At 34.2% G+C, this 13,918-nt stretch overlaps 1 protein-coding gene across 2 annotated transcripts in view; it reads right to left on the reverse strand.

Annotated features, from left to right (window-relative positions):
- FGF14 (fibroblast growth factor 14) overlaps positions 1-13,918 on the reverse strand; it is a 774,907-nt gene that overhangs the window by 3,026 nt on the left and 757,963 nt on the right. For both annotated transcript variants that reach the window (XM_074299470.1, XM_074299469.1), the window contains exon 4: positions 4,794-4,992. In XM_074299470.1, the coding sequence (XP_074155571.1) occupies positions 4,794-4,992 (199 nt within the window). The remainder of the gene's footprint in view (positions 1-4,793; positions 4,993-13,918) is intronic.

A 13,918-nucleotide genomic window follows, 5' to 3' on the forward strand; every position in this document is an offset into this window, starting at 1 on the left:
AAAAAAAAAAGTTTTCTCCCTTTCTAGTTACCTGGACTTAAAGGTCATCCTTCATTTTTGGAGGAAGAAATGTGGCCCAAAGATAAAAAATGTTTTTTTCAAAGTCATACAAGAGAGCCAGCTTTTGTTGTTCTTGTTGGATTTTTTTTTTTATATCATCCCTAAATCCTAAAGCCAGCATGGTTTCTACTCCACTAGTCTACCTGAAACATTTTATAGGCAAATTATGAATGTTAAAAGTCATGAAAAACATAGAAATAGGTCTAACACCCATGTCTCCTGACTCAGTCTTTTATTTCTCCCATACCAAGTGAATCACCTTTGAAAAATGCCTATTTAACATTTTATCTTTTTACCCTGAGCCTACCATCTAAGGTTTTCTCCATTTCTGAAAAAACTTACAGACAGTCGGGATTTCTAGGTGTTGTGATACAGTGCAGTTTAAGAAATGAGCTTGTTTGTAAAAAAAAAGAAAGAAAGAAAGAAAGAAAGAAAGAAAGAAAGAAAGAAAGAAAGAAAGAAAGAAAGAAAGAAAGAAAGAAAGAAAGAAAGAAAGAAATAATAATAATAATACAATCTACTTGTGTCATTTCTGATTCTAGACTAATTATAAGCTACACTTTTAAGAAATTAAATGTGCAAATCTTGGTCATTTCTTGTTGCAGGCCATTCATTATTATTCTTTTTCTTTCAAGTGTTTCAAGGCCATCACATTCACAAAGTCAGAGTAATTCAATGTTATAATGAAGGAATCCATCCTTAATTATGTCAAAGCTTTTTAGTGAGCATCACTTAGTTTAAAATTTCCCCCTCTCCTCCTGCCTTGTTAATCATACTTGAACCAATTTTTAGCACCTGCATGACATTTATTGTCATTCTTCATATGCTTTTTAAAAAGCACTTTCCCCCTTCTTCTTTTTTTTTTTTTGTTTCATTCTATACAAAGCAGAAAGCACAGTGTGGGAAAAAAAAGTGAGCGGGAAGCTGACATTTGACTCAGCTCTGAAAAATGTTCAGAATGAACCTGGTGATGACGTACTTAATCACAATAGATGCCACTTAGGAGACCATTCCAGGAAATACTAGGAAAGCACATTTCAGTGACCAGTGGGTGGAAGAACAAGAAATACTAGAAATGATCTGCCAGCAGAAATCCAAATGAATCAGAACTGGCCCAAAGGGGCTTCAGGTATTTCAGGTATAAATCTTTTGTAGAAAATACATACCCATTCAGTTAGGAAGCTAGAGCATTAAAGCTGCCTGGCTGATGGATGTAGCAGAATCTCCATTTCTACTGCACTGAACCAGGTAATATTTCACTGAGATACAGGTTTTACAACATTTATGGAGATCAAGGTAGTCTAACAGATTAATCCTCACACAGTGGTTTAAAGGGAACTTTGTGTTGCTGAATGAGTCTAGTATCCCTCCCACCCTTTACAAATTATAATGGGAGACAGAAAGATCAAAGCACTGACCTTGATTTCCAATGCAGAAAAATTGTAGAGAGATGTGAAGAACCTATAAATCCTTAAGTAAGCAAGTACTTTCCTACTCTTTAATGCTTCTAATAACACCATTTAAATATGTCCTTAGTTTTGGAAATTTGAATTTAATTGATCTTTTCCCAATACCCATTTGTAGCAGGTAATGTGCCTTTCCACATAATTGTTTGCAAAGTACTTCTGTTTTCTAACTATTGGAATGAATCTTGGTGAACTCTTTTTGTTTTGGAGTAATTGAATCCAATTCCAAAGTTTAGTAATAATAAGAAAAGCTAAATGGATGAAGAATGCTTCTTACACAGATGAAGTCTAACTGAATAATTAAGAAGTTCCATCATTGTGCAGATTTGGGACAGGTACTACAAATGGATCAAGAATGAAACAAGAGAAAGAAGGCAGGTATTTTGAACAAGACTTGGGCTTCTCCTTGAAACAGAAATTGATTTTGTGAAATATATAGTCTTCTGGTGATGTTACATGGCTCCTGCTCGTGGACCCTCTGAAAATGATTTCTAGAAAGATGTGGGAATTAGAAAAAAGGTGGATGACTTATCTCTATTGTAGCAAAGGAGAAAATGCCTCCTATGCAAGCCAGGTTCACTGAAGTATGAGTATGTATGCAGATTGTATTGTAAAAATTCCCTTCAAGTACAATACTTAATCCCACCATTGAAATCTAATGTGGCAAAAATGAGAAAGTTACCTTGTTTCCTTATTCTACCCTCTTGGATCAATTTCTCTCAGCTTCCTCATTTCATTTTGTTTCTCTTACATTGAGGAAAGAACTGCCCCTTTCATCTATTTTGGGTTAAGAAGATTCTTAATTGTTTAGATTTCAAAGAGCTTGCGAAATAAGGGAAAAGAAATAAAGGATTGAGATGTCAGCAATTCTTCAATTAAACAGATTATAAAAATTTAACCATTGAGTCAAAATGTCCAGGTTACAGCAAAATAACGTAATTAGTGAAAGCCCAGTCCTTTGTGAGTGCCTGGAGTTGCATTTCCTGTTGGGTAATACGCAGCATATGCAATCCCCTCTGTCACTCTACTCCCAACCATTCCAGTTCCCCTCATGATTATGAGGTATCCTTTACTTCCACTCCCTTCCTTATTATGCTGGAACCAGTTTTTGATACTACCTGACTCACTTCAGAGCGTGTCCGAGTATACTCAGACATAACATCTTTCAAGATAGGATTAAATCATTAAATGATGACAGGTCTCACTACCTACCTAGGTTTGTTTTTTTTTTTTCCTTCAAGACAATGATTTCATTATTTTAAATGGTCTAATTGGCAACCTCAAATATAGTTATTTCAAGAAGTTTTAATATAGTATTTACATAAGAAAAAAGATCCTGAAAAGCATACAGTAGTCACTATATTAATTTCCTCTCTCAGATTTGCATCAAATATAAATTTGGTAAACTTGCCATTTATGTATTTATATCAGGCATAGACAAAAATGTTGATCAGCAAAAATCTGAGAGAGGAAATTAATATAGTGAATGATAGTATTCAAATATATCTTGAAAGTTTAGGCTATTTCCTTAAGGTGAAATTTAATGCCAATAAATGTGAGGTGGAAGAAGCAAGACTAGGGTAGAAAGGTGAAGTTAGAAAAAATTCTGAGGATTTTTGTAGATCTCAAAGTAAACCAAAAGGATGATAACAGTATCCAGGAAAGTAAATGGGATTTTTAGTAGCAAGGACATCGTTCTATTGCATTCTGCTCATTTTTGACTACATCTGGCAAATGTTCATTTCAGGACCACATTTTAGGATAGATACTGAGACTTAGGAAGAAAACTAAGAGGAGGGCAGCGAAGGTTGTGTAGATTCTCAAGATCAAATCATATGAGAATCAGTTGGGAATATTTACTGTAGAGAAGAGAAGAATTTAGAAAAGGAAGGAAAAACTGTCTTCAAGTATTTGGAGAACATTCACTTGAACAAAATATTAGATTTCTTCTCTTCTTTTAGAAGAAGTGGGTAGAAATTTCAAAGACACAAATTCAAACTCAAGAGAAAAATTCTAAACAATTAGATCTATGCAAAAGTGGAATAGACTGCCTTCAAAAGTAGGGTCCTTCTCCTCCACTGCCAGACGTCTTCAAGCAAAGGTTGGATGACTATTTGTCAAAAAAGTTGCTGAAGATCCTATTTTATGAGCTGAAATTGATGGGCACTGATATACACTCCAGTTCTGAAAGTCTGCAGTCCTATTGATGAGTTTAAAATATAGAGAAAATAAGAGAAAACTTCATAGGAAGGGACAGCTTTTCATTTAAGGAAAAAAAAAAAAAAAAGCAAGGATAGAACAGCCTGTGCTGGTTTGAATAACATCTTTATCCTCATTCGATGGAGTTGATTTTTTGCATAATAGAAACAAAAATCACTAGAACAGCCTTACAGATTTGAAATCCCTTAAAATCAAGTTTAACTTTGTAGTTCTCAGAACAAGTGCAACATGGAAAGAAATAAATGGCACTTTTGATGAAACTGTTACTGAAAAAGGCGTAAATGTTTTTTGATTAGTTAACAAGACTCCCTTTTAGGACAGCTGTGCAGAAATATGATCAAAGACAATGTGTGATGTTTAACATGACAAATGACAAACAACCTCTGCAAAATAATCTTAGCAAGATAAGGCATTTTTTACAATTTTATAAGAAGAATGGAAATTAACATGTTTTGAAATCTATAATGTCACTTGATTCCATAAGTTTGGGATATGTTCTCTAATCTTTGCCACGTTCAAAAAGGAAACTGTTATTTTAATCTAGACTAACAGCTACATAAGCAGATAACAACAACAAAACTGGCTTGCCCTTGGTATGTAGAATTTCTGAATTCCCTTTCTTAATGTAGGCTTTTAAACTTACAATGTACATTTATTTTGAAAATTACCAAGTCATTATTACAGTGGAATAGCTGTTGCCAATAAGAGTTACATTATGCTAATTGAATACTGAAAATAAATATAATACAATATCCAATATTGACTACTAACACAAAAAATGAAATAATTTTAATCCCATTGAGGAGGGTTTTATGATTTGTTTTGTATAAATTCTACAGAGTTAACTTTGGGAAGAGCCACAGAACATGTGAATTATTGGGATTCAGATCTTAAACTCTTCTTTCTATTAGCGAACAAAGTGAAACATCAAATCTATATGCTGGGGAAAGAGGAGGAACTAAAGCTTAAATAGCAGATACTTAAATTAACTATTTTTAAAATCTTTTAAATCCAATCTGAAAGTAATAATATAAATGTAAAACTTACCTTCCAATGGCTTGGGTAGAAAATGAGCTGCTGGTTTTGTTTTCTTCACTCTGTTTCCCTTCATAACTTGCCCTTCCTTGTTAAGACCCAAGAACCAGGCCCTACCAGATTCTTGTTGTCTGTACAGCATGGATGAGTAGATTACATAATAATTTTCAAAAACAGATTCTTTAAACTTGCATTCGGGGGTAAAAAGTTCCTGTAGGGAAGAGGAAAAAGAAGAATAAGTTAGAGCAAAGAATGACTACATTTGGGTTTTTGGTAGTGGTTTGTTAATTTTTGATAAACGAAAAAGTCCCAGGTTGCTTTGATTATAACATAGCCAACATTTTTAGAAATTGAAGCAGAAGATCTTCTCTTATTGGTTACAGTATAGCTTGAGATCATTTGAGAGTAAATAAGAAAACTATATAGATAGAGAAATGTAAAATATAGAGATAAGATTTTGGATTTTTACAATTTAAAAAGAGTTGTAAAGAGAAAAATATATTAAATAGCATCAATACAATAAAACTGAAGAATCCCTATTATCCACCAAATATTCTTATTCTTCCCAAAGAATAAAAGACAAAGAAAAAAGTATCTACATCCTTTCTATGAACATTATATGGTAAATATCAATCAATAGATATTAAGTGCCTACTGAGTACTAATCCCTGAGTGGAATCCTACAAATACAAAAAGAGGCAAAAGATCATCTCTGGCTTCAAGGAACTTACAATCTAAAAAAGGAAATGGTATATAAATACATAAAAAGCTATACAGAACAAATTGGAAATAATTAACTGAAGGAAAACATTGAAGGATAAGAAAAATTCCTATAAAAGGTGGGAAGTTTCTCTTCAAAGTTTTCCTTTCATGATTCATTAAGGAATAGACAAGTCCAGGAACTCCTTTATCTTGGAAGGTCACTTCAAGTACCTTCTGCCATTAAGATCCCTTCCTCTAATTATAGGTAGATGAGAGCGTTCATTCCCTCCAGTGTCCAAGCAGTCATCCTTCCATTTCTCAGGAGGTTGTCTACCTATGGACTTTCCATGTATCTCATCTCTCTCCCCCTTCCCTATTTAGCTTCCCTTTGTGTTCCTCTCCAAATATAATGTAAACTTATTGGGGAGGAACTATTTTTACTTGTTGACTGATTAGAGCTTAAAAAAAATCATATTTACGTAAAGCTGCAAAGGACAACAGAGACTATCTAGTTCAGCCTCTTCATTTTATAGATGACGAAACTGAGATTTACAAGTTCAACTATGTGCTCAAGGTAATCAGAGTCAGAGTCTGGAAAGACTCAAGAGCTGACTTTGGGACCTGGGATTCTGCTGCTATCACACACTGAATGTATGACATTGGGAAAGTGACAACTTCTCCAAGACTCACACAACTATCTTAGATTATAAATTATAAAGATGCTGATGTGAATTGGAGAAAGACATTTTTCAGCTGGAGCTCCTAGTACTAAAATTTGAAGAACTTTGAGATTAACCCAAATATTTGACTTGAAGATTTCATTGGAAATTGGTTTCTAACTTTCACTATACTGATGAATTAAAATGCTGAAGAAAATAACTGTTGGTGTCAATAATTCCAATGATATCAATTTGGAGCAACTATATGGTACAATGTAGAGTGCTGGAGCTCTAGTCAGGAAGCCTCATGAACTGTCAGAGTTCAAAAATCTGGCATTAAAGTAGCTCTGTGATTCTGGGAAAGTCACTTAACCCAATTTGCCTCAGTTTTGTCATCTGTAAAATGAGCTGGAGAAGGAAATGGCAAATCACTCCTGTATCTTTGTTGAGAAAACCCTAAATGGAATCATGAAGACTCAGATATGATTGAAAAATACAACTGAACATCAACTCAGTGTATACACACATATATGCATGTATACGATTTGTTAGTATTTATATTGATGAATAATCATATTATTTCATGTCATTCTTCATAAAAACCAACTCTTGGAATAAGTTGATAATGTAATTAATTATGAGAATACTGGATCTTGTTCAATAAGAATTCAGGGTAAGTACCTAACAAATTGAATGGTCAGATCCAGGGCATGTCTCTTGGATATTAACCCAAGAGGATTCTCATTATGAAACTCAAATGAATTAACATATTTAAAGTGTTTCACAAATTTCGTAATATTATATGGGTCAAAATTTTATGCACTACTGGATCAACATTTCTACTAACAACTTTGCATGGGAATTTTTGAATTCACAGCTTTACTATGAAGTAAATGCAAATGTGTAGACATGAATAACTCTAGCAAATATGAAATAATGCATTTGCTATAGTCATTTTCCCCCATAAGAATATATCATTTGTATATGTTTTTGGATAGAGTTCTGCATTTGGAGTTAGGAGGATCCAAACTGAAATCTGGTCTCAGGCATATATTCACTCTGTCACTCTTAAGTCATCTGTCTGCTTCGATTTTCTTATCTGTAAAATGGTGATAATAATAATAATGCCTCCAATGTAGTTATTAAGTGAATGACAATATTTGTAAACCATAAAATACTTTCTGAACATTAGCTATTACCAAGGCAGGGAGTGGTAGGTGGTACAGTTGATAGAGAAATGGACTTGGAATCAGAAAGACTTGTCTTTATAAGTTCAAATCCAACCTCAGATATTTATTAGCTGGTTGACCTGGGCAAATCACTTAACCCTGTTTGCTGTAGTTTTCTCATCTTTCATATGAACTGGAGAAAGAACATGAATATCTTTGCCAAGAAAACTTTAAATGGTCATTTCGTCTGGAAGGACTCAATAAAAACATTTCCAAGGTGGCTGTTGTTGCTACTACTATTACCATTATCACCAATACTACAAGAAAAGCAACTAAGAGGAAGGATTTTTATCGGATTGTGGGGTTTTTGTTTTTTAATCAATTCCATAATTTCTGAGTGAGAGCACAAGATGCATTCACTGTATCACAAATTAGCCACTCATTAGCAAGGAAAATAATCATGGATTCAATGTTGTTGAGCCATGTCTAACTCTTAATGACCCCTTTGGGAATTTTCTTGGTAAAGACAATGGAATGGTTGATCATTACCTTCTCCAGCTCATTTTACATATGAGGAAATTGGGGCAAACAAGGTGAAGGCGCTTGGCCAGAGTCACACAGTCACAAATGTGTGAAGTCATATTTGAACTCAGATCTCCTGACTCCAGACTAGGTACTCTCAGAAGCTTGGAGGTGGTAAGTCCAGCTCCCTCCATTCAATGAAATAGAAATCTTTCTCTTTGGTTATTCTATTCCTCCTAGTGACAGTTCACAAGAAAAGGCTTAACTGCCTATGATCCTTGTATTGAGTTTAAACAAATGAATATTCTTACAAAAACAAAACAAATTAAAGAGAAAATTGTAATAAGAGGTCAGAGTTTATTAAATTAACTTAAGAGTTGGTTTCTGATTGGCTTCACACTCCCTTGATGCTTTTGAGTTCATCCTAATTACACTCAGCCAGTAACAAATTGTCCTTTGTTCCTTTTCTAATATGAGGCTATAATAAAAGAAATAAAAGGACATTTGTTTTGTTTGACTGCCTGCCTTCCCCCCCTTTCATCCCATGTTAGAATTATGTACCATTTTAAAGTCCAAGGTATATGGAATTGCTAGTGATGAAATTCCTGACAGTGCAAATTAGCAACTATCTATAATTTAGTCTCAATAAGTAGTCTGGGGCGCTGGGAGGGTAAATAATGTCCCCACAGACACAGAACCAATATGTTTCAGAGGCAGGAGGTAAACCCAGAGCTTCCTGACACTGAAGCGAGCTTTCTCTGTCCTTTGTACTATATTGCCTGTTGTCTTTTCACGTGGTATTTTATAAATATTTGTACATATCTATACACTATTATTGACACTACAACATACACTAAAAATAAAATTGTTATTAAAATACTTATTAAGCATCCCCACATGTGCTTTAATATTGTGCTAACAGCTGAGAAAAATGCACTTTTGGGAAGTAAGGACCAACATCAGCTGTCTGCAGATGGGAAGCCAACTAGAAAAAGCAAGCCTCCCTGAATTCACTGCCCCTCAATTTAATCACCATTGCTAGTTTTTATCAGCTTCTGCATGACTACTCTTAGTGGGGTGCTCATTTCTTTCCACCTCATCAATGGATGGGGACCATTTTTTCCTCTGCCATTGATACTGAACGTTCATCAAAGTCCACGACAGAAGGAACTGTCTCCTTTTTTCTTTTTGTGAACCCAGTACTCTTGCATATACTTGGCATGTGGCAAGTACTTAATATATTCCTTTTCCTTACATTTAAAGATAAACAGGTTCTGGTTGATAAGTCCATGCCGCTGATGTTCTGATAAGACTTTGGGGCTATGTTTAAATTCCATGGGAATTATATTGAGAAGTCAATGGTAGCATTTGTTTTTCTTTTCAGTAGGGCCAAATTAACATATATATATATATATATATATATGTATATATATATATATATATATATATATATATATATATATACATATATATATATATATACACATATATACACACACATACACACACACACACACACACACACACATATATATATATATATATATATATACATACACATACACATCATAATAATAATAATATATATAAACCTCCTGTGCATGTGAAATAGCCCTTGCCCTAAAGGAACTCACAATCTAATCAGAGTAGATAATATAAAACTAACAATAACAAAAAATACAAACACACATATACATGATAAATTTTAGAGAGAAGGTAGAGACATTAAGAAGGATATGTTTTGTGCAAAAAAGTAAAATTTTAGTTGAGGCTCGAAGGAAGTGAGGACATATAAGTAAGAAGGAACAACATTCCAGACATGAGGGATAACCTATAAACATGAACAGAATGAGGAGATGGAGGGTCTCCTGTGAGGAACTGAAATGATTCAGCATTACTGGGTCAAAGAGATAGTGGAAGGGAGTAAAGTATCAAAAGTCTTGAAAAGGCAGGAAGGGTTCAAGTTAAGAAAGCCTTTACAAGAGGATTTTTATATTCTGATCCTGGAAGTAATAATTGAATTACTGGAGTTTATTGAATTTCGAGTGACATAGTCAGACCTAAATTTGGGATAATAAGGGAGGGAGTTCCATAATGAGTAGTAGAGCACTTAAAAATATACGTATTTGTGTGAGCATAAGGAAAGAAGTTCTCAATGGGACCTAAGTGTCCTTAAATGGAACAACGTAGCAACACGACAGTTTTATATGTTTGTATGTCTAGTGTGTAGCATGGAATGTGTATAGAGAGCTTTCAGTATTGGAACTTCCCCTGCCATTTAGATCTCATTAATGATAATGGGTAGGATTGGGGAAGTTCAAAGCAGTTTACATGTCTGAGCATGGGTGTGTTTGTGTGTACTATTACCATGTATTTTTTTTAAATATACAATTTATCCCTCCTCAAGAAGCTATGATGACAGAAGGAAAACTTTAACTAAGAAGCTGGAGAGATTGTAGCTGTCTTTACAGGATCATCCTACTTGAGGTCAGAGGGGGTCATTGACATTAAAATGCTTCCCACAAGCAGATGATTTTATTTTGTTTGTTGGCTTGTTTGTTTTGGATTATAGGATTTCCTATAAAACCATCTCCCATAGGCAAAGAAGGGCCGTAATCTATGGAATATGAAGAGTAATGAAAAATAAATCCTTAAAATATTGAAGTTTGGTTTAAAGTGTCAAATGAATCCAATTTTTTCCTCTGGGAGCAACTTTACAAGTGGTGGTGAATTTTTTTTAATGGATTCCATTGAGGGAGAGGGAGAAGGGCGGGGAGAGGGAAAGGGGGGAGAGAGAGAGAGAGAGAGAGAGAGAGAGAGAGAGAGAGAGAGAGAGAGAGAGAGAGAGAGAGAGAGAGAGAGAGAGAGAAATACCCAAATCTCATGGATTCCTTGAGATAAAAAGGAAAATTCCAAAAGGATGAAGAGTTGATACTGGAAATAGACTAGCTAGGTCTCTACTCTGCCGGACAGCATCATAATTCAGAATATTATTTCTGTCCAAGCAAATGTTTTAGTCATTCTTAATTTTTCCCCTTTTTCTCAACATAATTCCTTTAGTTCTCTAATACATTATAATTTCCCTCAGTCTAATCCCTTGTCATACTTTAGAGGAAGTCTGATAAATAATGCTGTATATACATTTGTGGAATGCCATAAAACTGACATCTCCTGGAGACCAATACAAACAATGTACTAGCTAAAACTATACCTTCCAAGACAGATTAAAACCTGATATATCTATTTGTCTTTTCTAACACAATCCATAGTGACCAAATCTGTTCTTTATTAGTTAGAAGAGAACACAAAAGCAACAAACAACAGAAAGCTATAAAAACTGACATAGAAGATTACTTAAATAAATAAATAAGTAAATAAATAAATAAGTATAAGTAAGTAAGTAAATAAATAAATAGATAGATAGATAAATAAATAAATAAATAAACGAAGCTAGTGACTGTTTTTGTGTTTGGGTGTAAGCTATTGACCAAATGCTACCATCAGGCAGATAAGAGGCAGTATCTGCACAGCCCTGGATCCATGGAAATATGGTTGGCAACTCCCTTTTCAGGAGCTGCTGACATAACTACTGATGTACCTCCAAAAGAAAATTCTTACTACCACAATTATTGGCTCTATCAAACAGTTTAATATTATAAACTCATGATTTTATCAATGAAGATGAAATGACATAAGATATGTTACTTTTTGCTCTCTTACTTCCATTTGACTTGGAGATGAAACTTTCTATGTATGTTGTCTCACCAAATGTGATTTCTTCTAGTCTCTCCTTTTCTACTTTATCCCTAATATTTAGTAAAGTACATTGCAGAGTAAGCATTTAATAAATGCTTTTTCATTCATTCATTTATCTATCCATCTATTCATCCATTCTCCTTTGAACCAAGATTTATGAGGAATTTATATTGGAGATGGAACTGTCATAGAGAAAACGAAAGATATCAGCAAACTAGGAATCCATTTTTTTCTTCTTATTATTATTTATGAATGTCAGGGATAATCAATGATTGGCCAACAATAGATACCAGGTCAAGCCCCAATTGGTAACTATTTGGGCTTTAATTGACTCAGAGTGAAGGTAAATAGCATGTTGTTTTTGACCAGAAACCCTGAGGGTCTTTCCTTCTTGAATTGGATTTATTTTTTTACTAGGTAAGAAGCCAATTCTGTCTCAATTCTCACCTAGCCTAAGTCACAAAATGGGTGTTGCCTAAATCATGCTGAGACCTGTTAATGTCCTTAGCTTAAATACAAACAAAAAAACAAAATAGGGTCTCCCACAGCATGCAGAGTCATCTGCAGTAATCTTATCTCTATCTGGCCCCTGGACCCTATGGCTTTCCAGGAGAAAATGAGATTGGTGAAATTACAAGGCTCACCCCCACTTATGTCCAACTCACTTGCATGTCATGGCAGCATCTCCCTGATATTGTGGCCTTCTAAAAAGAAGAACAAACAGTAACAACAATAGGGATAATATGTTCCCTATCATTTCAGTGGTGAAGGGGATTAATTTCCCTATAGGTTACCCAGATAATATGTGTTCAATTTGGAATTTAACCCTATTTCTTCCTGGCTAGGAGTCACAGTAACAGTATTTATTAAGTGCTTTCTACATGCTAAGTGCCAGGGACACAAAAAAACATAATGTCTCCTTCTCTCATAAGAATTCCAGTTATAATGAAAAGTCAGAATTTCTCATAGCTAGCAGGATATATTCAGTCTTGGCCTTTTTCTTTCAGCAATTATGGCATTAAACCATCTCAGAAAAAAATGATATATGTCATGCTTTAAATGAGTCTGTAGAAGGCATACAATCCCCTTTGGCAGATGTGCATGTGAGTGATACTGTACATAAGATTTTCCTTTGTGTTTCCTCACAATTTCAGTTCATTAAACTTGGTTCCATCCTCCATTGAAATGAAAAATTAAACAATATGTTCTGATACTCTGTGATAGTACTTTGTACTGTTATCAAATCATTTGCAATCTTTTTTTTTCCTATAGACAAAATTATCACATTAAAATCTATGCATATGTGTTTGTCATATATTGAATTGCTTGCTGTTTAGGGGACAAGGTGGGAGGAAAGGAAGGAGAAAAAAATTGGAACACAGGATTTTGCAGGGATGAATGCTGAAAACTATCTGTGCATGTGTTTTGAAAATAAAAAGCAAAAGGATCTATGCATATATTCATATTTTCACAGATCTAATTTTCCTAATGCTTCAAAAACTTTGCTTTAAAGGGGACTGGATTATTTCTGGGTTTTTCCAAAGCTTTCACCTTCTGAAGCTTAAGATTTAACCAAGCATTTATTTAGAAAAAAATGATTAAACACTATGGTTGACCCTGGAGATATGGATATAATTAATAGATCTAATTTATATATTGTTTTAAAAACAGTATATACAAAGAATTTTGATCATAGCAACCTTTTGAGATGAATAGTTCAGGTCTCACTCTTTCCATTTTACAGATAAAGAAACTAAAAACAATGATTAAATCACTTGCCCAGGTTAAGAGCTTATAATTAAAACTGACATTTTAATAGTAATTGGCAAAGAAGAAGGTCACGTGCTTTCTTTGCTACAGTTCCTGACATTGATTTTACAATCTAGTGTGTATTTGTGTGTGTATGTGTGTATAGGGGAAGAATTGACCCACACACAAATATTCAGAATGACAGTGGAGAATAGAATCCAATTAGAGCATCCGATCCTCTGATAGGTAATACTGCTTTGAAGTTTCTGAGGGAATCAGGGATGTTCTTGGAGGAGGTGACATTTATTCTGTTGCTTGATAGGTCAGCAGAATTTCAAAAACCAGAACTGGGGGAGAGAGCAATGCAATAATTAAGAATTGCATGAAGAAAACACAAATGTTAGAAAGTACTGATGAGGGAATACAAAGGCAGCACACATTCCAGTTTGGCTGGAATCTGGCACATGTAGAAGGAAGTAGTATCAGATCAAGGAGGAAATGTAGAAAATTCCCTTTTTTTGTTTAGTTTCTTGAATTATATAAAATCGTTAAAAAGTTTTAAGCAGAAGATTAATATGTA

The sequence above is a fragment of the Sminthopsis crassicaudata genome, chromosome 3 (genome assembly GCF_048593235.1).
Source record: "Sminthopsis crassicaudata isolate SCR6 chromosome 3, ASM4859323v1, whole genome shotgun sequence".
NCBI lineage: Eukaryota > Metazoa > Chordata > Mammalia > Dasyuromorphia > Dasyuridae > Sminthopsis > Sminthopsis crassicaudata.